Source organism: Mauremys reevesii, linkage group 12, assembly GCF_016161935.1.
Source record: "Mauremys reevesii isolate NIE-2019 linkage group 12, ASM1616193v1, whole genome shotgun sequence".
NCBI lineage: Eukaryota > Metazoa > Chordata > Testudines > Geoemydidae > Mauremys > Mauremys reevesii.
This window is the reverse complement of record NC_052634.1, coordinates 10,142,683-10,167,817: the sequence shown is the minus strand read 5'-3', so window position 1 is coordinate 10,167,817 and position 25,135 is coordinate 10,142,683. Positions and strand designations below refer to the sequence as shown.

General features: G+C 46.4%; 2 protein-coding genes across 3 annotated transcripts in view; one reads left to right on the top strand and one right to left on the bottom strand.

Moving 5' to 3' along the window:
• The window catches only part of NCAPD3 (non-SMC condensin II complex subunit D3), a 45,467-nt gene extending 34,064 nt beyond the window's left edge, over nt 1-11,403 (bottom strand). The window contains exons 1-8 of the mRNA XM_039496381.1: nt 11,227-11,403; nt 6,130-6,284; nt 4,775-4,937; nt 3,796-3,980; nt 2,706-2,876; nt 2,561-2,622; nt 2,200-2,287; nt 856-989 (exon numbers count right to left, since the gene is read on the bottom strand). Of these exons, the coding sequence (XP_039352315.1) occupies nt 856-989; nt 2,200-2,287; nt 2,561-2,622; nt 2,706-2,876; nt 3,796-3,980; nt 4,775-4,937; nt 6,130-6,284; nt 11,227-11,290 (1,022 nt within the window). The 5' untranslated portion in view covers nt 11,291-11,403. The remainder of the gene's footprint in view (nt 1-855; nt 990-2,199; nt 2,288-2,560; nt 2,623-2,705; nt 2,877-3,795; nt 3,981-4,774; nt 4,938-6,129; nt 6,285-11,226) is intronic.
• A 696-nt stretch (nt 11,404-12,099) lies between these two features.
• On the top strand, nt 12,100-24,619 carry VPS26B (VPS26, retromer complex component B). 2 transcript variants are annotated; one of them, XM_039496383.1, is made up of 6 exons: nt 12,100-12,961; nt 17,659-17,815; nt 19,747-19,911; nt 20,983-21,158; nt 21,245-21,260; nt 21,652-21,727. In XM_039496383.1, the coding sequence occupies exons 1-6, from the start codon at nt 12,739-12,741 to the stop codon at nt 21,710-21,712; spliced, it is 798 nt and encodes a 265-aa protein (XP_039352317.1). In that variant the 5' UTR covers nt 12,100-12,738; the 3' UTR covers nt 21,713-21,727. The 2 variants fall into 2 exon arrangements, with proteins under 2 accessions (XP_039352317.1, XP_039352316.1); XM_039496382.1 differs by lacking the exons at nt 21,245-21,260; nt 21,652-21,727 and adding exons at nt 21,909-22,051; nt 22,615-24,619 and having other exon boundaries at nt 12,108-12,961.
• Nucleotides 24,620-25,135: the final 516 nt, after the last annotated feature.

The following is a 25,135-nucleotide window of genomic DNA, read 5'->3' as shown; positions in this document are numbered from 1 at the left end:
CTGGTCTCTTTATAAACTGTGCTTTTAAAATATTCTTGTTTCAAAGTGCAGGAAGAGGAAGTCAGAAATAGCAGCTGTTCCCAAAAGCAACACATTAGAAGTCGTGTACTAAAAACAAACTCCATGTAACAGTTAGCTAATCCTCACCCTCTTGTGACTGCTGCATAGCATAACATCGTAAAGCTCCATACCTGGGTCAGTTCTGGTACTAAGTCCACCAGTACCCAAGTGTTCGAAGTCCTCACCAGTTAGTTGCAATTAAACAATCATTTAGATAGAGCCAAAAACTTGAGCAGCACTTTGCAAATCAGAATTAGATATGTCCTGTCTGTCCCAAACACCTGTGTTCTATAGTAGACAAGATAAGGGACAGCAGTATGGGTAGGGGATGTCTCAGAAAGATGGAGAGCCTATACAAGAAAGATTCCTGTAAGGAACAGGTTTTAACAATAGGATTGGAGGAAAGAACCGGCCCTTGGCAGATGAAAAGTAGGATATTGTTCAAAGTATAAGGGACAGATTAAATGAAAGCAAAAAGCTAAGAAACAGAAAGATGACTGGAGAATTAAAGGATATATTCCTAACTAAATGTCTCCTTCAATCACACTCGATAATGAACTAAAATCCCCGCAATATGCTGCAAGTCTAAAACAGGAGATCTTTGCCCTCCCATCCCACTTTTCAACATTCAGCGTTTTCCCCTCTCAGAAGACAAGACCTATGTTAGCTCTTATGACAGAAATTGAAATTAATCCTCAGCTTCAGAATAAGCCTTAGTTATTCTAATCCCTCTATTAACTAGCAATGGGGAATACGATAATGCCAGAGGGAAAACCCAACAACTTTGTACTTCACCTGATAAATTTTATTCCCTGATTCCTAGCACCAATAACCTGTGGTGTGACAGAAAGGGCTGTATGCCTGGATCCTTCTTCCCCTTCCAGCATGAGGATGACATTGAGGAGACGATGGAAGATACGGTGCAGAGTCTGAAAGAAAAATACACCCAGAATCAGCTGATCTTCAGCAACAGGTACAGGAACTAGACCATCACTCTGTCTCGGTTAATAAAATAATCCAAGCGGGTTCATACTAAACAATTTTCCCTAACAAAATCCAAATAGAATACTTTAAAAGGGAAGTTACATACACAGAGAGCTTCTTTTTTATACTGGGGTTATACTTACCCTAACTGATGTCATACGAGCCTGAAAAGACTAAAATGTTACTTTCCAGCAGGGCAATCAAGTTAAAAAGGTGCATAATTTCAAGTGGAACACAATATATGAGTAACTGGTTGAAATTTAACTATCTGTGGTGTATAGGCAGTAAGGCTTCTGGCCTTAAACTTTATGAATCAGTTACAACAGAAATCCACAGAATTTAGGGAAATTCATTATTTTCTCAAAGAAAACACTTTAAATTAAATGCCTTTGCTTCCTTATGCACTGATGGTGCAGAAGGTACATTTTTGGCATTCCACTGCTTGCCATAATTTAGCAGTCACACTGTCCCTATTATTCATATCATCTGACTGAGGGGCCTGAGCAGCGAAGAGATAGAAAGGAGGATTCAAACGCTGAAAAAATGAACACTAGTGGCCTCTTGACATTGTATTACAATCCACAAAAACATGGATACTTTCTAAGTTCGCATGCTCTATGGAAACAGGTACAATATACAAATAATTAAGCATTTATGCGGGGTGCTTGATTTAACAAAATAATAAAAAAGGCCAAGCTGTAGACTTCTGGTATAATTAGAATCGTCTGCCAGTTTGCATTAATCCTGTTTACCATAGTGTGTAATATTCCCACAATCCCCACTGTCCACTATCACCAAATAATGCCACAACAGAGATGACTAACAGATAGAATTAGAGCACCACCTAGCAGGAAGCAAAAGAATTGTTAGTTCAAGTCAGTAACTGATCAGATTCTCTGCGCTAAGATATTAAAGAGATGCAACTTTACAAAGCTATCCTGATTTTGAAACACAATTATCAAAATGTTTTCATTAAACTATGCTGTATAGATACACAACAAACTATCACAGAAGGGATGGGGGAAAAGAGGTACCTAAGCCTATCTCCAACTGGGAAACATATGTATATAATGAAAGTGACCTGCTAAAGGGAAAAATAATAGTTTCTTTTCGATGTATAAGTAAAGACCTGAAAGATTTTGTCAAGACTTTTACCTTATTTTCTAAACCATGAAGCGGGGAGCACAGCAACCGCAGCCCATGATAGGCCAACTCTGGGATGTATTTTGCTTGGTTAATATTCCTAAACAAAAGAACACATTGAGATGGCTTCACCCACTGACGGGTATTTATTTACTTTAATAATGTGACCAAACATACTCTCTATTAACTGGAAAGACATGTCTAAAATTCACTGAATATCGTTTCTATGTAAATTAGGAAGAACACACATTCCAATATTATCCAGAGAAAAATCACTGTTTTCATTTTAACATCCACAGAATACTACTACTTAATATATTCACCGCTTTACCTCTTCCAAACAATGTATAAAGATTAAAATGTAATAGCTCACATTGTTCCTGAAAACTCGAATTCATGCACTGCAGGCTCAAAACTTGTCAACTCAACAAAGGTCTGCAAGAAAGCAAAAGGGGTGAAGTTATGTGAGGGGCAGTGATGAGGATTTGTCCTCACATAACCTCAGTAGTCTTAGTTACCTGCATGCAGTTCTGCACACAATGAGGTTTCTCTTTCAGAGAGAACTTGGGCAGAAGTCTTAAGAAGTTTTTCAGGAGGAAGAAGATGGCTTCCCGAATTTGAAGCAGGTCATGTGCTGAAAAATAAATCTCTTCTTCTTGATCCTCCTCATCTTCAAAAATCTCATCCATCTAGATTGGTAGAATACAGAACCAGCATTTATCATAGCTACAATCGCTTTTTTACTTAGAAAGCAGAAACTCTTATTTGTACTATGCAGAAACTCTGAGGCTAGAATTTACTTAATAGTAAAGCAGGATTGGAATTTGTATCCAACATACCAAATATTTTATTTCAAAATATTTAAAGGAATTTAGTATTAGTTGGGAAAAGAGAGAAGGGGGCTCACAGAAAAACCTCACACAGCTTGTTCCCATCTGAGAGTTTACAAACAAAAACCCCTGCAGAACTAGGATTGGGTGTCTGAATTCTGATATTGATGTACACAAAGCCAAATTCCTAGCTCTGCCTACTCTTTTCCACCCTCTCTCATCACGACCCTGCTCTCATGTTCCCTCGGATTGCTGATGTCCAGTTCAGGACTCAATTAAGTGTTAACAAATATAACAAAGAAGGTTTTAGACAAACTAGAACTTTTCAAGAGGTGCACTTCATAGGAGGCTGCAAGTATTTAGCCCTTAGTCTCCCATCATTAGATTTGTACAGAGATCTGAATACTCTTAGTCCTCTAGTTCTGTTCACATGCAGGCCTCTTAAATATACAAGACGGCTACAGCTGCACTCATGATTAACATCAACTTGTCTACGTGCTGCTGAACGTGTTAACAATATACTGAAGAACAGTACGCTTTCTTATATCGCAACTCACTCATCATCAAAGAAACTGCCAGCTAACTTTGCATGCCTGGCTTTTCAGAAGTAAAAGGAACACAGCTTGATTTCAGAATGCAAGGTTGAGAGAGTAAAGTGCTGGAAGATAAGAGAAGTCTCATTTTGACTTGGAAACTAAATCAGTTTCCTATTGCTTTATGAATTAATAGAGAGCATAAAGGTACTGTATCTGAAGATACTGTATGAACATCATCTTACATCAAAGTTCTCCTTCCTGGTTGGCCTTCCTTTCTTTTTATTTCTTCTTGCTTCAGCCTGAGAGCTTTTAGCATGATCCTTTTTCCTTTTCCTAGTCAATTCGCATCCCTGAGGCCAGATCTTTCTCAGGGTCTGAAGACATTTGTCAAACATCACTTGATGGAACACCTGATTAGCTACGCTGCCTACCCAGAAACAAAACAGATCAGGATTTAAGCCATTTTCAGAACAAAACTACAAATACATGAAAAGCATAAAATTATTCAGCCATCTGCTCCACTAGTTTGCACAATGAGATGGCTAGAACACGAGCACCATCCTGGTGGCTTGAGGTTCAGAACATGAAAATCAGTATTTAAATTAACAAAATTAAATTGCAGGAAGGAGTAAAATCAGCAAAAACATTCTCAGTTGGTGCTTACAGAACAGGACAACGAGCCAATCTGGAATTTGCTGTAGTATTTAACACAAAACTTTTAACTAGAATGTACATCAGCCTTAAAACACAAAAGAATGCAGCCATAGATTCAGTCTGCTAGAAAACTCTGATTACCTGTTATTTTAATCAGATAATTTTGTTTTCATGATCAGCTTGAAAGCACTAGTGAGCTAAATCCTCTCTATCTACAAAGCAGGTACAGCACAAGCACTGGCAGTACAATCTTCCCTTGGAGAAGTTCAATCTCCATGTCACATTCAGGCCTCTCTGCTAAAACTGCCGATAAGGGGACAGACTAATGAAGTCGTCTGGCAGTTAGGACCTGGACTGAGATCATCAAATTGTTTCACATAGGACACCAAACCACTAACACAATAGCAACTTTCCAGCACTGCACATCCACACAACTATAGAGGAGAATTGCTCAACAGCCATTTCCTATCCCACTTCATGTTCTTATGAACAAGAGAGACATGCCCAGACAGCTTGAGCCAAATTAGCCACACTAGCAAGAACAGAAAGGAAGGTCTATCTACTTACCTGGGATTTCAAGCAGTAAGAAGTACAGCCCAGCAGCATGGAGAGCATATATCCGCTGCTGTACATTAGCGTTTTTATTCTGGGCCACTTGGACAAAGTGATACAACACAGCCACAAGAGCACTGGCGGAGAGATTGTTCTCAGCAAAGAGGGTCCAGATACTCTGAGACAAAGCAGAAAACTGACAGTAAGAACTATGGTAAATCTCACATCAATTCCCCACTCTGAGGGCACTTGCTATCATGGCCACTCAGATCAAAAAGGACACAAAGGGCTGTGATGCTGGTTTGAAGGAGAAACAGGTCATTCACAAGCTAGATTTTTTTTTTTTTTAAATTCACTTGTTGGTGGCATCAGGCATCTGTACTAGGCCTGAATGAACCAAAGTTATTCTACGCATGCCTAGAGGGCCCCAAGCTAAACTTTAATCGACCTCAGCTAGTTATCAGTGCAACACTGATACCAGGAGGCAATTATAAGGCCTGCTTGCACCTGGCTGAAGAGGAGGAAGGGAAAGCAGGATAACGAATTAAAGGGAGGAAAACAAAATAACTGGTCAAAAGAAAGTCACTAACGAGATGATTTGTTTACTGCCAAGTATGGCTTAACTGCTTAATGTAATTGCTATTGCAAAGTGTATTTGCTACATGGGAATAGACGGGAGGGGGAAGAAGGGGGGGGTAAGGGGGAGGAGTGTGGGGGGTAATGGGGAATGCTTAGCTGAAATCATGTATAAGAAGAGAAAAACGGCTTGTATCTGTGTGCAGGATTTGAGATTGCTGTGTCTCCCTTGCACCTTATTTGGGCTCAAATAAACTTGGTTTGCTTCTCCACCCTGGTGTGTTAATTAGTGCGGCGCACACCGGGCAACGAACCCCTGTTGCTGTCCTCGGGCCTCTGTGCCGGCAACACACTGAACCACACTACTTGGGATAACCAAACTTGTTTAAATTAAAGATTTTCTTTCATGATTTTAAGTAAATGGATGGAGAAGAGACGGTTAGAATAACACGTTCACAAGACACCTAGCCACGACTTAACTGTAGAACTCTTTTGTGAACCACACCAGAGCAATACACTTCCCTGTCAGCTACCATTAAGATTTTGAAAAGTTGTCCTTCTGTCCACTGCCCACATATGTAGGTTTTTTATTTTAATATCCCTTCTCTGAAACAGCCTGCATCTCAGATATGTATTCTTTGAATACAACTGTATAAAATATCAGTTATTCATTCGGAGGTCAAAATATTTAATTACTAAACTACTACAGAAAGATGGGGAAAGCATGGATAGTAGGAAGATTCAGTGGGTACATCTTTGCCACCAAGTAGAGAGATGGATAATTTCCAACTTACTTCAGTGGTCCCATGGTCCTCAGCAATGAAAGAGTAGAGATTCTTGTAAAGTTCGCTGAAGGCATCAAGTCCATCCTCTGTGATCCCCTCTTCTATTCTGGAATCCAGAGGCTCTGTCTCAGTGAAATCCAGTTCCCAGACTGTGTCAACCCAGGCTGGGGGAAAAAGATGCAAAACACACACTTATTCAAAAAATAAAAAATATTGTATTTATGTAGAACTTTTCATTCCAAAGCACTTTATAAGTTTTATCTAAAAATATAAACAGGGATCACTTCACTTACCACTGAAGTGTGGCCACTTCTGAGAAGGAATGTGGCCATTTTTTATGAGTATAAAACAGTTTAGGATAGGAGTACTAATACCTGCACTTTGGGCTGGTATTAACAAAACCTTTAGAACAACAATCCTTTAAAGAAAAATTGACTTATTTAAATGCACCTATTTAAACTTCAAGCAAAAATACAACTTATAAAAAAAAACACTTAAAAAAATGAGTTATGTCAATATTCACAAGGTGACTCCCTTCAGCTAATCAAGAATAAAGTTTTCCCTATGCCCAATCCCTTCAGGAAAACCTCAGAAATTGTACAGGCCCTGCAGTGTGCAATGAAGTTAAACAATTCAATGTTTTGTTAGCGAACTGGCAAAGGACCCTTTCAGAGCAAAGGACCCTTTCCCAAAAACATCCTGCCACTCTCCTTGAGGGTTTGTTAACTCAGGAGCCTCAGATGACAGCAGACATGTCAGTCTCTTTTATTATGTGTTTCTGTATCTTAAACCATTTGGAGCCCTATAGGTCTAAAACTTACAAGTATTTTCTCTTGTTCCTATGCAGGTTATAAAAATGCTGTGGTATTCTCCATTACTGAGGTGAAAGGAAACACAATTCACCATCAAAGATCACAAACTATGGGGAGCTCAGAAAGCGGTGGAATTTGTCCCAGGCCGGTGCTTGTGAAGGTTCTTTCTGCTATGAGATTCCATTCCCCTTTTTTTCTTTTTAGAGCATCACAGTAATTACAAGAGGACATAAGGATGTACAAGTTATTCCTTTATAATAGCTTATTAAGGGTACCCATATCTCTGGCACCTGGACAAACATGAAAACAAACAATTTATAATTACCACAATAGGAAGAAACAGTAATCCTCCGTTAACCATTCATCAGGAAAGAAATCAGATAGTAGGGGGAAAAAAGGACAATGCCTTAGATCACAGAAATGTAGGGCTGGAAGGGACCCTGAGAAGTCATCAAGTCTACTCCCCAGCACAGAGGAAGGACCAAGTATACACAGACCATCCCTGAAAGGTGCTTGTCCAAATTGTCCTTAGAAACCTCCAATGATGGGGGTTCCACAACCTCCTTTGGAAGCCTATTCCAGAGCTTAACTACCCTTATAGTCAGTTATAAAGTTTTTCCTAATATCTAATCTAAATCGTCCTTGCTGCAGATTAAACCCATTATTTCTTGTCCTATCTTCAGTGCACATGGAGAAAAACTGATAACAGTCCTCTTCATAACAGGTCTTAACATACTTGAAGACTGTTATCAAGTTCTCCTTGGTCTTCTTTTCTCAAGCCTAAACATTCCCAATATTTTAACATTTCCTCATATGCGGCTTTTGTAAACTTTTTATCAGTTTTGTTGCTCTCCTCTGGACTGTTCATCTTTCTCTTGCTCCTAATGTATTTACAGAACCTCTTGTTATTGCCTTTTATCTCCCTTGCTAGATGTAACTGATTTAATGTTTTAGGCTTTCTGATTTTGTTCCTATATGCTTGTGCTATTCTTTTGTACTCCTCCTTAGCAATTATGCCATGTTTCCACTTTTTGTAGGGATTCCTTTTTGATTTCCAGGTCATTAAAGAGTTCCTGAGAGAGCCATATTGGCCTCTTATTATTCCTCCTACATTTGCTTTGCATTGAGATAGTTTGTAGTTGTGCTTTACAGTTACTGGGTAATTATTTCACCTAGGTATCATCTTCACACTCAAATTGTTCTCCATGTTTCTGACATTCTTGGGAGTGTGGCGTTTCCAACTACAAGTGACAGTCCAATTAGACTTTTGAAGACAGTAAAATAAAGATGATATAATTCAGAATGGCGGGATGAAAATCTGATCTCCCCTCCACCTTTACAATAGTTTGCAAAGACTAATTTATTTTTTTCCTCTTTAAAAAATAACAATGCCAGAGCACTCTCAGTTAGGTGCAGTATTATGCATTTCCTGCCCTAAATTATTGTGCAGCATTGCTGAGCACTGTTAAACAGCTGCCATACTACAGGCTGTAGCTGGCTGTGTTTCAATGCTGGGAAAAGTAATACCTCTGTATATGTCAAAATACAAACTTAGATGTAGCTATTTATATGATTTCTGATGGATAAAAATCCTGCTTATCCCCAAGTCCCATTTGAAATTGTTATTTACTTAAATTATTGTACTAGCAAGAAATCAAGAGAAAAACCTCAGATGTTAATGATTATTTATTTAAAATTGAATGTAAAAATTGAGATTATTGCACATTTCAAGAAATAAACTTGAGAATTACATTTCATATTAGTTTCTTATTGACAAAGAGTATTTACAGTAATAGCGTGTGGAAATTATATACAAGTCAGATTAAATGTATATACAAACACACACATATATACTGTATATATAAACATCTGATTTGCTGTTACTGAACATTTCAGCAAGAATGTCAGTTCAAAATCTGGCTTAGTTGTTGTGTTTGTCTTATTTATTTATTTAAACACAAAGCCCCAAATCAACAGAATTATTTTTATACCCTCCCCCTCCCACCCCTAAGTTTTGCTCTAGCATTCTTATGGAAATTTTTAGCAAGGGCAAATTAGAATCACATAGCCCAGGGGTGGGCAAACTATGGACCACGGGCCACATCCAGCCCACCAGCCAATTTAATCCAGCCCTCGAGCTCCTGCTGGAGAGCGGGGTCTGGGGCTTGCCCAGCTCCCACACTCTAGCCGGGAAGTGGGCTCGGGGGCCGCCATGCGCGCACATGCCGCAGCTCTGAGCAGCTCCCAGAAGCAGTGACATGTCCCCCGCTACGGCTCCTATGTGCTGCCCCCACCCCAAGCACTGCCCCCACAGCTCCCAGGGGCTGGGAACTGCAGCCAATGGGAGCTGCAGGGGCTGCATTCGCGGAGCAGGCAGCGTGCAGAACCGCCTGGCCGCACCTCCATGTAGAAGCCGGAGGGGGGATATGCCGCTGCTTCCTGGAGCTGCTTGAGGTATGTGCCACCTAGAGCCTGCACCTCTGAGCCCCTCTCGCGCAGAGCCCCCTCCCACCCTCCAAACCCCTCATTCTCAGTCCCACCCCAGAGCCTGCACCCGCACCCCAACTGTCCGCCCCAGCCTGGAGCCCCCTCCCGCACCCTGAACTCCTCATTTCTGGCCCCAGCAGAGCCTGCATCCCCAGCCAGAGCCCTAATCCCCATCCCCATCCCCCTCCTGCCGTCCGAACCCCTCGGTCCCAGCCTGGAGCACCCTCTACACGCCAAATCTTTCATTCCCAGCCCAGAGCTCACACCTCCAACCGGAGGGCCCCCCCCCACACCAACCCAAAGACCCCTCCCGCACGCTGAATTCCTCATTTCTGGCCCCACCTCAGAGCTCGCACCAGCAGACAGAGCCCTTACCCCTTCCTGCACCCCAGCCCCAATTTTGTGAGCATTCACAGCTCACCATATAATTTCCATACCCTGATGCGGCCCTCGGACCAAAAAGTTTGCTCACTCCTGAAACAGCGTATTGGACAGATACACAACTTTTTCTGCTGTCTACTATTAACAATTATGTCAATAAGAAACTATTCTCAAGTAGCATCTTATGAACTAACAAAGTTTTCCAAACAAAAATGTCTATAAATAGAAGCAGTTGCTAAAAGAAATAAACATCCCCCCTATTGTTTTTGAAAAAACTACACATTGTGCAAGCTTCTGAAATACAAAACAATGAAACTATAAACAAAAAAGTTAAATCAGACAGCTCAATTGATCTATGAATCGGAGCAGCTTTTTATTATCCACAGAGGAGATGCAGCACCGTTTTAACAGCCACGGCGTTATTTAATAACTAGCAAACTACAGCAGAACCGTGGCAAACTGGACAATACGGGGCCGCTGAATACACTGTTTTCCAACAACGGAGAAAATGCTCAGGGTAACTGACAAATGGAGAGACCCCCGATTCGGGTAACAGGCAGTGACAGATAATCCAGGTAGGGGTGGCTCTGGTTTTTAACCGTGAGCTCCCCATGAAGCAGGCCAATATCATTGGATCTAGGCCACAGAGAGCCACAAAGAGAAGCAGCGATTGTCAGGGGCAGCTCGGGGAGTAGAATCCAGGAGTCCTGGCTCCCACACCAGCCTGTTCCATGAGCCCGCAGACACGCCCCACCCTCAAACAACACACAACTTCCTAAACCAGCCCCTCAGTCCGCTCCCTTTGGAGGCGGGGCTCGTGTCGGGTAGAGGGTAGGTCCACCCCCTGAGCCCCAGGCGTTGCAGACGGGAGGGGAAGGGGAGACCCTTCCACCCCCGTCCTAAGAGAAGCAGCAGTCGCCACCTCAACCCCCTAGAACCCTTCCATCCTTCAGCCCCCTGGAGCTACAGAACCGTCCCCCCCAACCCCCTCCTCTTTCAGTTCTCCCTCCCCCCCACCCGCCCCCTCCTCTTTCCGTCCCCCCAGCCTCTCCCTCCCCCCCACCGGCCCCCTCCTCTTTCAGTCCCCCCAGCCTCTCCCTCCCCCCCCACCCGCCCCCTCCTCTTTCAGTCCCCCAGCCTCTCCCTCCCCCACCCGCCCCCTCCTCTTTCCGTCCCCCAGCCTCTCCCTCCCCCAGCGGCCCCCTCCTCTTTCAGCCCCCAGCCTCTCCCTCCCCCCTCCTCTTTCAGTCCCCCAGCCTCTCCCTCCCCCACCGGCCCCTCCTCTTTCAGTCCCCCAGCCTCCTCCTCCCCGTAGGATCCCCTCTTCCTTCACCCCCGTGCCTCCTCCCGCCGAACCCCAGCGCCCCCCCAGGTCTCCCCCCCCCCCCGCCCCCCCGTGGCCGGGCGCAGGCCTCGCACCGCTTACCCCCACTGACCGCCCCCAGGCCCCAGCTCTCCAAGCCCCGCAGGGGCCCCTCGGCCGCCACCATCCTGCCTTCCCCGCTTCGGCGCCGCCGGTGCCTTCGAACCAGCCAATCCGCGCTCCGGCCCGGCAGCGACCAATCACCATCCGCTGTCCGCGGGGGCCGGGGCCTGGCTGGCCCGCTGCGCCTGCGCGGGGCGCTGGCAGCGGAGCCAAGGCGCCTGCGCGGGGAGTGCGCCCCGGAACGGGGAGATGGCGCTTGCGCAATGTGAGGAAGCGAGGCCCGGGCCGGGCGGCGCTTGCGCAGTGCGAGGCCCGGCCCTGGAGGACAGCTCGAGCGCTGCTAGGGCCAGCCAGCCGGGGCAGAGCGCGAGCTGCTGCGTCCCTCCCACCCTGGCGCGGGGTCTGCGTCGCGCGAGCTCCGAGCCCGGCTCCTGCGCCGCGGGGTGACCGCTGCGCTTCAGTAGCCCCGCAGAGACCAGGCTCGGGGGGCTGGGCGCTCGCCAGCAGGGCCTCCCATAGCGCCCCGCAGCCGGGGCCCCGCCCCGCCAGCACCCCTCCCCGCCTGCACCCCCCCTCGCCCCGCAGCCGGGGCCCCTCCCCGCCTGCACCCCTCCCCGCCTGCACCCCCCCTCGCCCCGCAGCCGGGGCCCCTCCCCGCCTGCACCCCCCCTCGCCCCGCAGCCGGGGCCCCTCCCCCCACAGCCGGGGCCCCTCCCGCCTGCACCCCCTCGCCCCACAGCCGGGGCCCGCTCTATACCGTCCCACTGGGGGGACTCTCCCAGTTGCACCTCCTTCCCCCAGCACTGGTGCCCCTGCTGCATTGCACCCCCCACCCCAAGCGGTAAGTGCTCCCGTTTTGTTACCCAGCACCCCTCACCCCTTCCTGAGTAGCGAAGGTAAGAGGTAGCAGAGCCCCCGGAGTGCATTGAACCCCCTCAGTCTCCAGCTGCCGCGGCCCTCCCTTTTAATTCATCTCCTAGCAGCGGCTGCAGACTCCGTAGGCGATCTCTGTGTTGCATCCCTTTCCTAAACAGCAGCAGCTTCTTAGGCTGTTACATCGCCCTTCTAAACAGCTTTCTAGGCCCTCTCTTGGTTGCATTGGACTACCCTTCCCTAAGCTGCAGCCTTCTGGGTTGCAACATACTCCCCTTCCTAAGCAACAGAAGTTCTCTAGCGCTCTGAGGTTACTTTATCCCTTTCCCCCAGAAATATATATTCCTCTAGTGCCTTTGAGCTGTATTGAACCCTTTTCGGTCCTGAAGTGTCCCAGCTTGCTAGGATTGACCCTCCCCAGGATTCTTTAGCATTACAGTTTTCATCCCCAAAACTGGACTACATCCTCTCTCCTTATCTGGGTTTCTGTACTGCATCCATCGCCATAGTATTTGAGCCCCTTGAAGAAAACAAAATCCTCAGACGCAACTCCTCCAGTGCTCCCTGGAGTAGTACACCCCATTCCCCACAGCAACCCCACTAGCCCTCTGGGATTGTCCTCCCCTCCCCAGCAGTGAGATGAGCTTCTTTGGGTTTGGGCAGAGTGCGGAGTTGGAGCTGGTGCTGAGCGATGCAGAGAGCAGGCGCAGGGCTGAGCACAAGACTGAAGAGGGCAAGAAGGAGAAATATTTCCTCTTCTATGATGGGGAGACAGTATCAGGTCGGGTCACCCTCACCCTCAAGCACCCAAACAAACGGCTGGAGCACCAAGGCATCAAGGTGGAGTTCATCGGACAAATTGGTGAGAGGGGAATGAGGGGGTGTGAGTATTGCATGGTGGAACACCAGGGATTTTAATTGGGAGGGTGGAGGGGAGGGGTAATTTGTACCAGCATGGAGGAGTGGGTTGGACTCACAGCTTCCTAAAGCTTGCTTGCAACACAGTCATGGGCCTGCCATCCTGCAGTGATTCCTCTGGTTGGAGTCTGATTGCTCTTTCCCCTCTGAAATTCAAAAACGAAACACTTTCGGTGAGGGCAGCAATACGTAGCAGTGCATTGCATGCAGTCTTATTTATTTGTTTTGCATTAGTAATTTCTCCAGTTTGAATATACTTAAATGTTAACGCTGGCAAGGTTCCGTATCCATTAGCCTAGGAAATGGGAATGTAGTTACACTGCATCCTTTTCTCGGAAACTGGGTTATGATCCCCAACGTCTTGTAATTACACTGAAAAGTCCCTTGATTATCAGAAATTATTTCAAATCCCGTTTTAGGTTTGGACAATCCATGTGTTGTATACCCTTGAGTCTGTGCAGAGTGGAGGTACTTACCACTCCTTTTCCAGGTCATTGTTCTCTCTCACCCTATTTTCCTGTTTCTGCTCATTCAGTGACCTGAGCTCTGAAATATATAGAGAGATTTTTAAATTCAGATTCAAACCTCCAGGGTTATTTTTAAGTTCTAATATCTTGGCACAGCATCCCTTACAGTGTATAAAGTGGGTTCTTTATTATTCTCCATCCTTTTTATTAACATGTTGCTACATCTCTAGCTGCATTTACTGTGCTATTGATTACATTGTGTGTGATGGGCAGGGCTGCCTTGGGAGGTAGTTGTTATATTGAGGGCATGAGGCAACAGACCAGCTGGTGTATGTGCACATTTCAATTCATGAGCTATGCCCCAGAAGCCAACTACCCTTGTGGGTCAGCTTCCTTTCCTTTCAAAGCTTGCTGTCCCCAGCTCCATTGATTCTGCTCATCCTGTTGGGGTGGCCAAGCCCACTTATCTACATAAAGTCATCTGGTACCTGAGCTGTTATGCCTGTGATTGCAGTTTGAATTTGGCTATTTTATATTGTGCAAACCCAATTTAGATAAGTGCTTCCCTCCCCCCATAACAGGAGGGTGGGTGTTTTTATAAAGAACTAAAGGTTTTGTGGACTCGTCTGAGTTAAAAGAAATGATAAACCCTAGAGTAACTTGCACAGTTTTTATTCATTTATTAACTCTGTACCATGCATATGTGGGACTTTTCAGACAAGACCTTAAATCCATGGCCCTGTCTGCTCTAAATATCTTGGTAGAATCTGTTCACCTGCACATCAATGTGATCAACATTTTCAACTTGAGATGGATAACATTTCCTTGTAAACCCCTTGGCACAGAAGATTAAATTGCCATTTTTCCCCACCCAGCCCCACCATCTTTACTTAACTTCTTTTCTGATTTTCTCCACTTGCACCACATGTTATACTTCTGCATTCAGAGAAAGCACAGCTAATTATATATAAACAGGCCCCATTATCAGAAACTGGATTATAACCTGCCTCTGGGTTTAAAATCTCCAGAGTAAGCTGAGCATGAGGTTTCCTCTCTGCTCCGCCACTGCCTCACTGTGCAGCCTTAGACAGTCCACCTGTCTCATTTTCCCATTTGTAAAATGAGTGCATAGTTTCTAAGCTCTTTGGGGAAGGCGGAGTGGTTTTTTGTTCTGTTTGTACAGCATGTAGCACAATAGAGTCTTGGTCCATAACTAGGGCTTCTAGGTGTTCGGATATTCCAAAAATAATATATACATAGGAGTTTGGAAGACTGATTCATTTGCTCAGTGCTTTGACTTCATGAAGCACTCCATAAGTAGTATGTGTCTGTTACACGTATAAAGAGAGCTTTCATATCCAGACTTGAGGTCCAGGTTGTGCTTGGTTACATTGCTTTAAACAAAACAAAAAAGCAGCCCCAGTAATCTGAAAGATGGTATAACTGATTGTGCGTCTATAGCATCTTCCATCTCCAAATGCCTCACCGTAAGGATTTAGACTCTGAGGTGAGGAGGTAGGCATTACCCCCATTTTACAGATGGGGTACTGAACACAGGGAAGTGGTGTGATTTGTTTAAGATCATAGAGTCTGTGATGGAGCTGGGAATACAGTTCAGGAGTCCTGTATCTGATTCTCTGGTTAACGTCCAGGACAGTTTCTCCTCTGATGGATGGATAGTGCAGTTTCCTTTTTGGACATCCGTCTGTCTGCAGTGACTCTTCTCTGCGATCATCCTAAAAATGTTGGTAGATTTAAAAAAAAAAAAAAGTCATAATGGAGAACTCTGGCTTTGCTGAACAACTCAAACAGGGATTTTTTTCTAATGTTTGACGCGCTGAAGTCTTTTAAAATATGAAAACGCCTCAATTCCTCCTCTAAAGGTTTAAGTGCCAATCTCAGTCCCTGGGCAATAGTTGCTGGGAGCCTAGTATGCTGGCAGTCTGTTTTTTCCCAGTTTAAACTCAGTCACTGCCTTTGGCATTGTGCCGTGAGATGAGTCCATGTCTCTTTGTATGTCGCTTCTGCATTCCCTCCCCATCACATAAAGGAGCATCCCTCCTCTCTCTTTGTGGAGGTGTGTTGAATGGAGAGATGCTTTATTATATCATTGTATTACATTAGCACCCAGAGGATCCAACCAAGATCAGGGTTTCGTTATGCTAGGTGCTGTACAGACACAGTAGAGATCATTCCAACCCCGAAGAGCTTCCAGTCTAAAGAGGTAAGGTGGACAAAAGGGTGGGCAAGACAAAGTGTTATCCCATATTTTACAGCTGGGGAGATGAGGCAAACAGTAAATGACTTGCCCAGGGTCACGCGCTGAGTCTGTGGCAGAGATGGGAGCTGACCCCAGATCTCCTGAGTCACAGGCTAGTACCCTAACGACAAGACCGCCCTTCAGAAAGCCTCTGTAGTGGGGTTCAGTGGACGTGTGATAATATTTGACCTGGTCTTAGCTGTGACTTCAGCTCCAGATTGTAAGAATGAGGGTTGCCCAAACTTTTCCTAACCAAAGGGCTGTTTTGGCAACTTTCTGGGAGCACAGCATGCAGGAAACTGGAGTAGATTGCCTTTACCTTTGTGTATAATAGCGAGCTGAATACAGGTCCCGCAGTGTGTCACTTTCTGTTATCTTGGATCAAGATGGAAAATTACGTTCTAGGGACTGAAGTTTCTATGGTCCACCTTATATTAAAGATGGTCACTTGGTCGTGGTTATGCTTGGAGAACCGCTGGAACAATTGGGAGGGTGCAGGAAAATGTCTGCCTTTTCATCTGCAGCTGGCTTGAGCAACGCTTCCCCACACACCCTTGTTTCCTAACATTTCCCTGGCCATACATGTATCCGTCCTAGAGCCATCAGCTTAGCTTTACCCCTTGAAGATGTGTTCTCTGCATGGTCACATGATGAGTGCTGGCATACTGTGGAATCAATGGGGTTCTTTACCTTTTTTTTTTGTTCCCTGGAGCTAATGGGGCCACCTCTGTGCTTTCTGTTGCTTTAACCTTCTTTGAGAGGCATGATCAGTGATAGATGGAAGCCTCGTAGCCCCACACTTCTGCTTTGTCGCTGCTTTCCCCATTTTGGGGGAGCCTTGGGGCTTTGTTTTTTACTGATTAGAAGTCCAGTGCCTAGATTCTGAAGGTGAGGATCTGCAGGAAGTGATGAGAGAAGGGATGGCACTAGCTGCTGATTTGCTTTGTGATGGTTCCTTGTCTTTGCAGGTAGTCTGGATATATTAACCTTGATTAAACTGACCCACGTAGATGTTCTGATTTGTTTTTGTAGGTGGGGGTAAGTGAGTAAAGCCGAAGAGACATCATGGGAATCTCCTCTCCTGCTTTCTTTGTCTCCTCTCGTTTCACCTGCTTTCATGGGAGTGGAATATTTATCAACCTTTTCAGTTATTTTTGACCCCAGCCTGCCCTGTTCCCCTTCCCATGGGTTGGATATTTTGCATGAGCTCATGGGATGTCTTATTTCTTTTCTACTTGTACAATGGAGGATGACACTTTGAGGATCCTCAAGCAATTTACAGATACTTATGTAGCAAAGGGGATGGGCAGCTGACCCCATTTAATTGATGAGGAAAAAAGCATACGGAAGAGGGAAGTATTGAGTGTCACAATAAATTAGTGGCAGACCCAAGAATGGAACCCAGCAGTCTAGACTTGCTAAATGGAACTATTAAGAGAGCACTCCTTCTGTTGTACTGGACTCTTTGTCATGCGCTTGAGAGAGGAGAATGTAAGCCACTGTGCGAACATGAGTTGTCCAGTGAGGGGAACAGCACTGCTGATTTCTAGGATGCACAAACCAATCTGCAAAATAGGATCCTCGTTTTTACTAGCACTTCAAAATGAGCTTGGGCGACCCGTGATGGGTCAAGGACCTAACTGTGCATCTTTACTCTTTAGACCCTGGCTCACTCCTTTCACTGTGTATCTGACCCAGTTGGGGCTGGATGAAGCATGGCCCTTTGTGTTTGAACCTCAGGATTTCCAGGGAGACATTCTCTCTCTGGGAAGTGGAGGAGAAGGGACAGAATGGGGAAGAGGCTTTGTAGGGGACTGGTTCCTTTCTGTCATGCCCATTTCCTGCAGTTCTTCCCCCAAAGCTGACCTCCCAGGGGAGTGAGCAGCACTGCTTAACCAAGTATTCTCTTCCTAGAGCTCTACTATGACCGGGGAAACCACCATGAATTTGTTTCTCTGGTGAAGGATCTGGCCCGTCCTGGTGAGTTCACCCAGTCACAGACATTCGACTTTGAATTCACACATGTGGAAAAACCATACGAGTCCTACACGGGGCAGAACGTGAAGTTACGGTGAGTCTCCTCCTGCTGTTGGGTTTCTCCCGGTCCCAAGCTTCAGCCTTCTCCCTGTGCATTAGTTTTCATGCAGTGTCTTTCTAGTAAGAACTACAGTACCTAAAGTACCCCAAATGAACACACACCAACAGATAGTACAGCAACATGAGGGTTTAATGCCTGTGTCTAAGAGTCGAATTAGGAAGGATAGAACTACAGTCTACCTTAAATATAATAAGAAACAACTGAAAAGCCAATAGGGAACTGACAACTTTGACAGTGTGATAACGTAGGGCTAGTCTACACTAGCAATGTTAAAGAGCTGCCGCGGTAGCACTTTAACATGGCTCGTGTAGTCACACCGCTCTCCCAGCGCTCTCTCTCAGCACGAGGGGCATAGCTACCAGCGCTCATGCTACAGCCTTTGAAATCCATGGGAAATCAGAGCTCAGGAGTGTTAATTGTTTAAGAGGGGCGTGTCGTTGAAAAGTGATTGAACTGCTGTTAAACTAACCATTTTCTATCATTTTAAAACAAGCTGACAGTAATTTCTAAAATCTGATTTCCCAGGCATTCCAGCCCGAGCTGTTTCCCCCCAGCAGGGGGGAAGTATTGATAAAATGCTATTCTCAGCTGAGAGGGGCACCACACTCCCAGTTAACCCTGTAGAGAGAACAGGGCAATGCTGATAATTTCTTCAGCAGCCTTTAGAAATTAATTTCTAATCTGTATCTCTCTAGTAAATACACAATTTACTGGCCTCTCCCTTTTAAACTCAGTTGTGGCCCTTCATGTGCGTGCATGCGTTGAGCCCCTCAAGCTGCTGTTTGTGTGGAGGGGGTCACAGTATAGTCCCATTTCGTTTTGAAGCACTAGGGCAAGGGGGTGGATTGACAGTTCAGATACTGTGTGTGGGATGCCTAGAAAATCTGTGGAAAATCTACCAACTCCTGTGAAAGCCACATGTTTGAAAAGGGAGGTCTCGACCCTTTTTGTCATTCCTCTTTCTCCCCCTCTTCTAAAACCCACGCTTCTCTCTCTGGCTTCCCCTCTGTTCCTCCAGTCTGCAGTTACTTCTTGATATCTCTTGTCTGTGCTGCAACTGCAATCGCTCACGCCAGCCGAAGGCTCTGTGCATCTGATCCTTGGCTGAAATGGAATGTTAAATTATCAACACTTGTGATAATGGAATGCAGCGCCGTCTTGGAACAGCATGTCAAGTACTGAGTGCAGTTCCAGAAGCTGTGCGGCGGGCTCAGTAGTAAAATGCAGCCTGTCATGGCTTCTCTTGTGCATGTGCATCTCGCTTGAGTTGCTCTTTTTTTTTTTCTTGTTTAAAAAATAAGGGAAACCAAAGTCTCTTCTGATTCCCAAATGCTTCCAATTTCTTTGGCAATAAAAGAGCAATGTCTGGTCATTTGCTTAAGTCTTTAGCAGGGTCAGTTAAATGTGTTTCAGTAGTTCGGTAATCAGGCCTGCTTATTTTAATCGTGGCTTAGATGCAAAGAAATGCCTTGCTTGCATGTTGTTGTTTACAAATTGCAAATCCTATTTCAGAGTTGGACTGTCCCCTTGAAATCTAGTCAGTGAGTCAAATGCTGTGGCTGCATTTAAGAGGGCTGGATAATTTTATGATGGATATTTAGTTACCTAGGTGGTGATTAGTGTACTCACGTCTCATGCGTTAGGGCAATAAGCAATAGGGTTCAGGCTGGAACGTCTCCCCTATGTACAGCAGGTGCACTACTAAGGACTTTCACCTTCTTCTAAACCATCAGGTATTGTCCACTACAGGAGGCAGGTTACTGGACTGGATGGACCAGATGGTCTCAGCGGCTCCATCAAAGCCCACATTCCTCTCTCCTCTACCCTAACACCTTCCTCCATGGCTTTTGCACCCAATGAGGTAGTCTGCCAGGGTTCTAATGGATGAGGTGTTCCCCTTTCAGGTACTTCCTCCGAGCGACCGTCAGCCGCAGATTAAATGATGTGGTGAAGGAGATGGACATCGTTGTGCACACACTCAGCACGTACCCGGAGCTCAATTCTTCTATCAAGATGGAGGTGGGAATTGAGGATTGCCTGCATATCGAGTTTGAGTATAACAAATCCAAGTAAGTGTCCTGAGAATGGCTGCTGAGTAGAACTCCCTGCGTGAGGGGATGCGGCCTGCTGGGTAGGCTGGGTGGTACTTCTAGGGCATGTCTCCACTGCAAAAACAAAACAACAAAAACCACAGCTGGCTCATGGGGCTGTTTCATTGCAGTGCAGACTTCCGGGTTCAGGTTGCAGCTCTGGGATGCTCGCACCTTGCAGGGTCCTAGAGCCCTGGGCTGCAGCCTGAGCCCAGAAGTCTACAGCAATGAAACAGCCCCTTAGCCAGAGTCTAATTTTTGTGTAGACATACCCTTAAAGGCTGCTTAACTTGACTAGATATGCAGAGGCAGCTCCTGTTGTAAACTTTAGGTGGGGCCTTGTAATTTATCTTAGCTCTCCCTGTTTCCTATTGTGGATGGCAGGCAGTTCACTGAAGTGCTGGGCCTGTTCCTGCTTTAGATTTCTCCCCTCTCACCACCAGCCTGGAATGTGCTTTATCCAGATGGTGGCATCTGCACCCACATACTGGGGGGGGGGGGTGCATAGAATTGGTATGAAGGTGGGTTTATTTTAGTCAGATTGAGTACTCCCATTGTTCTGAGTCCCGGGTGGCCCAATGGCACAGCTTCTGCTGTTTGCCAGAATGGCACGATTAAATGTGGGACTATGTGGCTGTTAACCCAGGCACAGAAGTTGGAAATTACCAGTTTAGACATCTAGTCCATCCTTCCCACCCAGCGCTGGAGCGTCTTCCTACAGTGTGTTGTTTTAAATTACCTAAGCAATTGCCACTGGGAGACTTGGGTCTTGTCGTTGGGAAGTTCTTATGACTGTCCAGCCTAAAATGTCTCCTCATTTTATCCAGTAATCCCACTCAGACTTGCTGATGTCCAGAGAACTGAGCATGAATGCATAGTTGTTGCTTGGAGCAGCCCAGAACATGGGGCTGGGGTGCCCATGGAATCTGAAGTGGGCGCTGAGGAGAATGGGGAAGTGTCTGACAGGCACATTCCAGCTTGTCAACTTGTTTCCTGCTCTGTTGTGCAGAGACCAAAATTGACCATGGCTGTCTTGCCTCTCCTCCCAAGGTACCACTTAAAAGATGTGATTGTTGGAAAAATCTACTTCCTGTTGGTGCGGATCAAGATCAAACACATGGAGATAGATATCATCAAGAGAGAGACAACAGGGACCGGCCCCAATGTTTACCACGAGAATGACACAATAGCTAAATATGAGATCATGGATGGGGCACCTGTGAGAGGTGAGAAGGGGTGGGGAACCATTTACATTCCTCTCCCAGAATCTTTGGGGGACAAGAGCTTGTTTTCCACTATTATTTTTTTGCAGGAATGTGGGCCCTATTGTGAGTCCCATAAAATTGTCATCTGTCTTCAACTGAGTGCCTGTTTTCTTGTGTGGTAATATCTGGCTCGTGCATCCCTCTTCACTGGTGAATCTCATGGCAGCTTACAAACGTGGGGGAAATTGAGGCACCTTGCTGATGTCTTTAAGTCTCCTAGCAAGTCAGTGACACAGTTAGGAATAGACTTCCGCTACTGACTTGGGCCTGGTCTCAGAACGTAGTGCTGAAAGGTGGTATCTTACCTCATTGCCAATCCCCTGAGAGATCTGGTCTCTCTGGATGATAGTGTTCAGCAGTGGTGACGTGCAGTTATGTTCTAGAACTCTTATGTCAGTAGCTAGAAGGAATGTCATTCCATTCTCTTTCTCCTCCAATGCTGTGGGCAATGAAGGGAACCCTGTGCTATTGAAGTGGAGGAAGGACGCTTGCCACAAAGGGCACGACCTTGCTAAGGAGTAAGCATGCTAACTGCTATTCTGTGGGAGCCGAGGGCACTCGGCCCAAACCCCATCCAGCAGTGGTAAGGTATGCCAGACTCAGGCACAGAGTTGCAGGCCTTAGCTTGCTCTGGTTTTACCTTACTGTGCCGGTGCTGTCCTTTGTAAGATTTGACTCAGTATGTTGTGCCTACACTCATGCCTTTTGCAGGGGAGTCCATTCCAATCAGACTCTTCCTGGCGGGCTATGAGCTGACGCCCACTATGCGGGACATCAATAAGAAATTCTCGGTGCGTTATTACCTCAACCTGGTGCTGATAGATGAAGAAGAAAGGCGCTACTTCAAACAGCAGGTGAGAAAGGGTGTGACTGCACCGCGGGGTGGACTGTAGCCAGCCAGTCAAGTGCTGCTTCAGGTGCTCCATTATAACTAGCAACAGAAGAATGCTGGACAGCCTGGCAGGTGATGTGGGGGAGGATGCTCCTCCCTGGGTACCCACTGGAGCCAGATCATTTGGGGTGTGGATGGAGAAGGCACCTGCGTATCTGGGTCTGTTAGGGCTGCTCCTCAGAGAGGGCTTATCCACCGTAATCCCCCTATCAATTCTCTGCGCTGCATTAACCATGGCAATGTTGCCCAACATACTAGGACATGTAGTGGCTGCCTCTGGCCCATCCTCTGTGGAGTGCTACCATCTGGCCTTCCAGAGGTCTGCACTGCCGGGCCCCCTCTCTTGAAGCTGTAATGGCTTTCCCCAGCTGAAGGATGGAGAGTGGAATAGGCCAGCATATGGGGATGGATGCAAGTTACTGCTCCAGCAGCTTAGGCAGACGTTCAGACCTATGAGTACATCCTGGGTGGGGCCAGCGTAGCTGTTGCATGTCCTAACGGGTCCTGCTGTCTGCATTCTGACAGGAGGTGGTGCTATGGCGGAAAGGAGACATTGTGAGGAAGAGCATGTCCCACCAGGCAGCCATTGCCTCTCAGCGGTTTGAGGGGACGTCCTCCCATGCTGAGGCCAGGACCCCCAGCCAACCTGCAGAAAACAACAGCCGGCAGTGAAAGGCCCTGTGGAGCGAGGCTGCAGCAGAACCCAAGTGTCCGGGGCCGGCAGCAGCAACGAGGGGAAAAGAAAATATTTCACACCAGAGACTTATGAAAATAATCAGTTTTTTGACTTAATTCTGATCTTCAAAGGACCAGTAGGGTGGGGAGGGGGCAACGTAAGCTACAGCAACCACGGCACAAAGTTGAACGTACCTCAGTGCTCCCCAACCTCCTACATTCCTCTGGGGTAGGCTGCTTTGACACATGCAGGGGCCGTTGGGCTGCCTGGCTTTCCTGTTGCCATGAAACCCCTTCAGCATGGCAGTGGGGATGGGGAAGGGGAAATTTGATGCTCCTCCTCTGCGATAGGGGTGTCACTTTGGGCATGTAGGAAGGCATTTTGCTGCCATCGAGAAGCCCTCGTGAGGTGAGTGGGAGGAGGGAGCCTGATGAAGCATTTTAGCTGGAAGGCAGGAGTGTTTGTGAGCGGAATTTAAGCTTGAGATGTAGCCTGCTTGCTGTCCCGTCCCTCCCCTCCACCCCCCGTGCTGTTGCTAAGTTTCTGCTGCAAACGGTTACATAACTAGTTGAATCAGCCCTGTGAATATCAGAGCCAGATTGTGCAGCGTAGCAAATGATGCTGCCTTTGTGTCCATGCCTCGGGAGCTCATGGATGCAGCATCTTGGGGTGGGGGCAGGGGGGTTAGTTAACATTTAAAAACGCAGATAGCAGCTGAGTGTGGAATTGACAGGCGTATGGATACTGTAAAGGGCAAATGAGGTATGGGAGAGCTAGCTGAGCTGCTAGGCAGTGTGAGTCTGGGAGGAAACTGGCCAATGAAAGAGAGTGCACAGAGCCTTGATAGTCTCGCCTCTGGGAGGTCAGGCTGTAGTTTGTATCCATGCTGTATGATAGAGCCACACTGGTGCAGCTGAGTCCTGGGAAGCTTGTGTATGTTGGAGATAAGAGTGTAATAGCAGAGCGGTTGTACAGATTCCACATGCTGCTGTGGGAAGCAGTTGCAGTCAAATCTCTTAAGGAATTGTACAGGGAAAAGTGTTTGGTGTGAGAGAGCAGCATCAGTGCAGTGGCCTGTGCAGCCTCTGAAGTGCTGCAGTAAATGTTGGACTGTTTCCCTTCTGGCTTTCTCCTTGTTTCCAGTTTATCTGAATGAAACTCTGCTTCATCTGTCTCTAGGATTCACCCCAGTGGTGCTGTGGTTAAACCTCATGGGGACTTCCCTGATTGGCTGAAAATTATCTGAAAAGGTAACAGGGTGGGACAGGAGGGGACACGGGGGTGTTCTTTAATGCACCTATATGCAAAAGGCTTGAAAGATACCCCCTGAGCGCCTAGGATGGGCTATTACTATTCCTGGCAAATGGGACACCTTTGTTTAAGGAGTTACTGGCCTGTATGTGCTGCCTATTGATGTGAAGCAAGATGGCAGGCAAAACGTTCTGCTTCCATACAGACAGCTCTGGATCAGTTGGGTCTGATGAGAACAGTAGTGGTGGTGTCTTTGGGCATGAAGCTATCTGAGGACCTGAGTATGGGATGTCTTTCACTCTTAAAATAAACTCCATTTAATCTTTTGAGTTAAGTGGGATCATGAGAATGTACCCAGAAGGGATTCAGCCCTCCTTTAAAGTTCAGAGATGGTCTTTTAGACTTAACTGATCGACTGGATTTGGATGTTCTCCATCCTTTTTAGATCCCTTTCTAGGAAGCAGGTAATAAAACGTCCAACCAGCATATGGAGACAGAAACCTGAACTAAACCGGGACATCAGCTCCCTCTAATGGGAGCTATACTGATGCCTTTCCTGACATTCTGCCAGGCTTGCTTCTGAATCTGAAATTTCCTCCAGTTGGATGTAGAGCTGTTCTCTTGCTGCGTCATCTGCAACGTGCTGTGTGTGAGACGGTGCCCTGGTGCCTGTAGTGATGCTGGGGTCTGGGTGGGAGGGGGGTGATGTTTGCGTAGTAAGAAAGCTGCTGTAGTTCAGTGATAAATGTGTGTTCTGCTTGCCAAACTAAGTTTTATTTTCACTCAGTCACATGTAGGGCTATGGTTCTTATCCTAGATGGAGAGTCCTGCTCCGTCCCAGGGGACATTAATTGCCTCTTCTCTGCTGTGAACACTAGTGTCACGCCATGTTCTGCACTGTAGTAGTGAGGATGTGTGGCTTACTCTGCCTCTGTACGTGAGAGGTCCCTGCTGTCCTCCCTCAGACTGAAGCAAAGTCCTATTAAAGGCAGCTGCTTTGTTACATCACGTATGGGGTAGCGGTGTGCTTTGGGCCTTGTGTAGCAAACGAACGTGGATGCTACTTCGGCAGCTAACCTGCTCTGCGTCTACCCCATTGAGAGGGATCCAGGTGTGCCG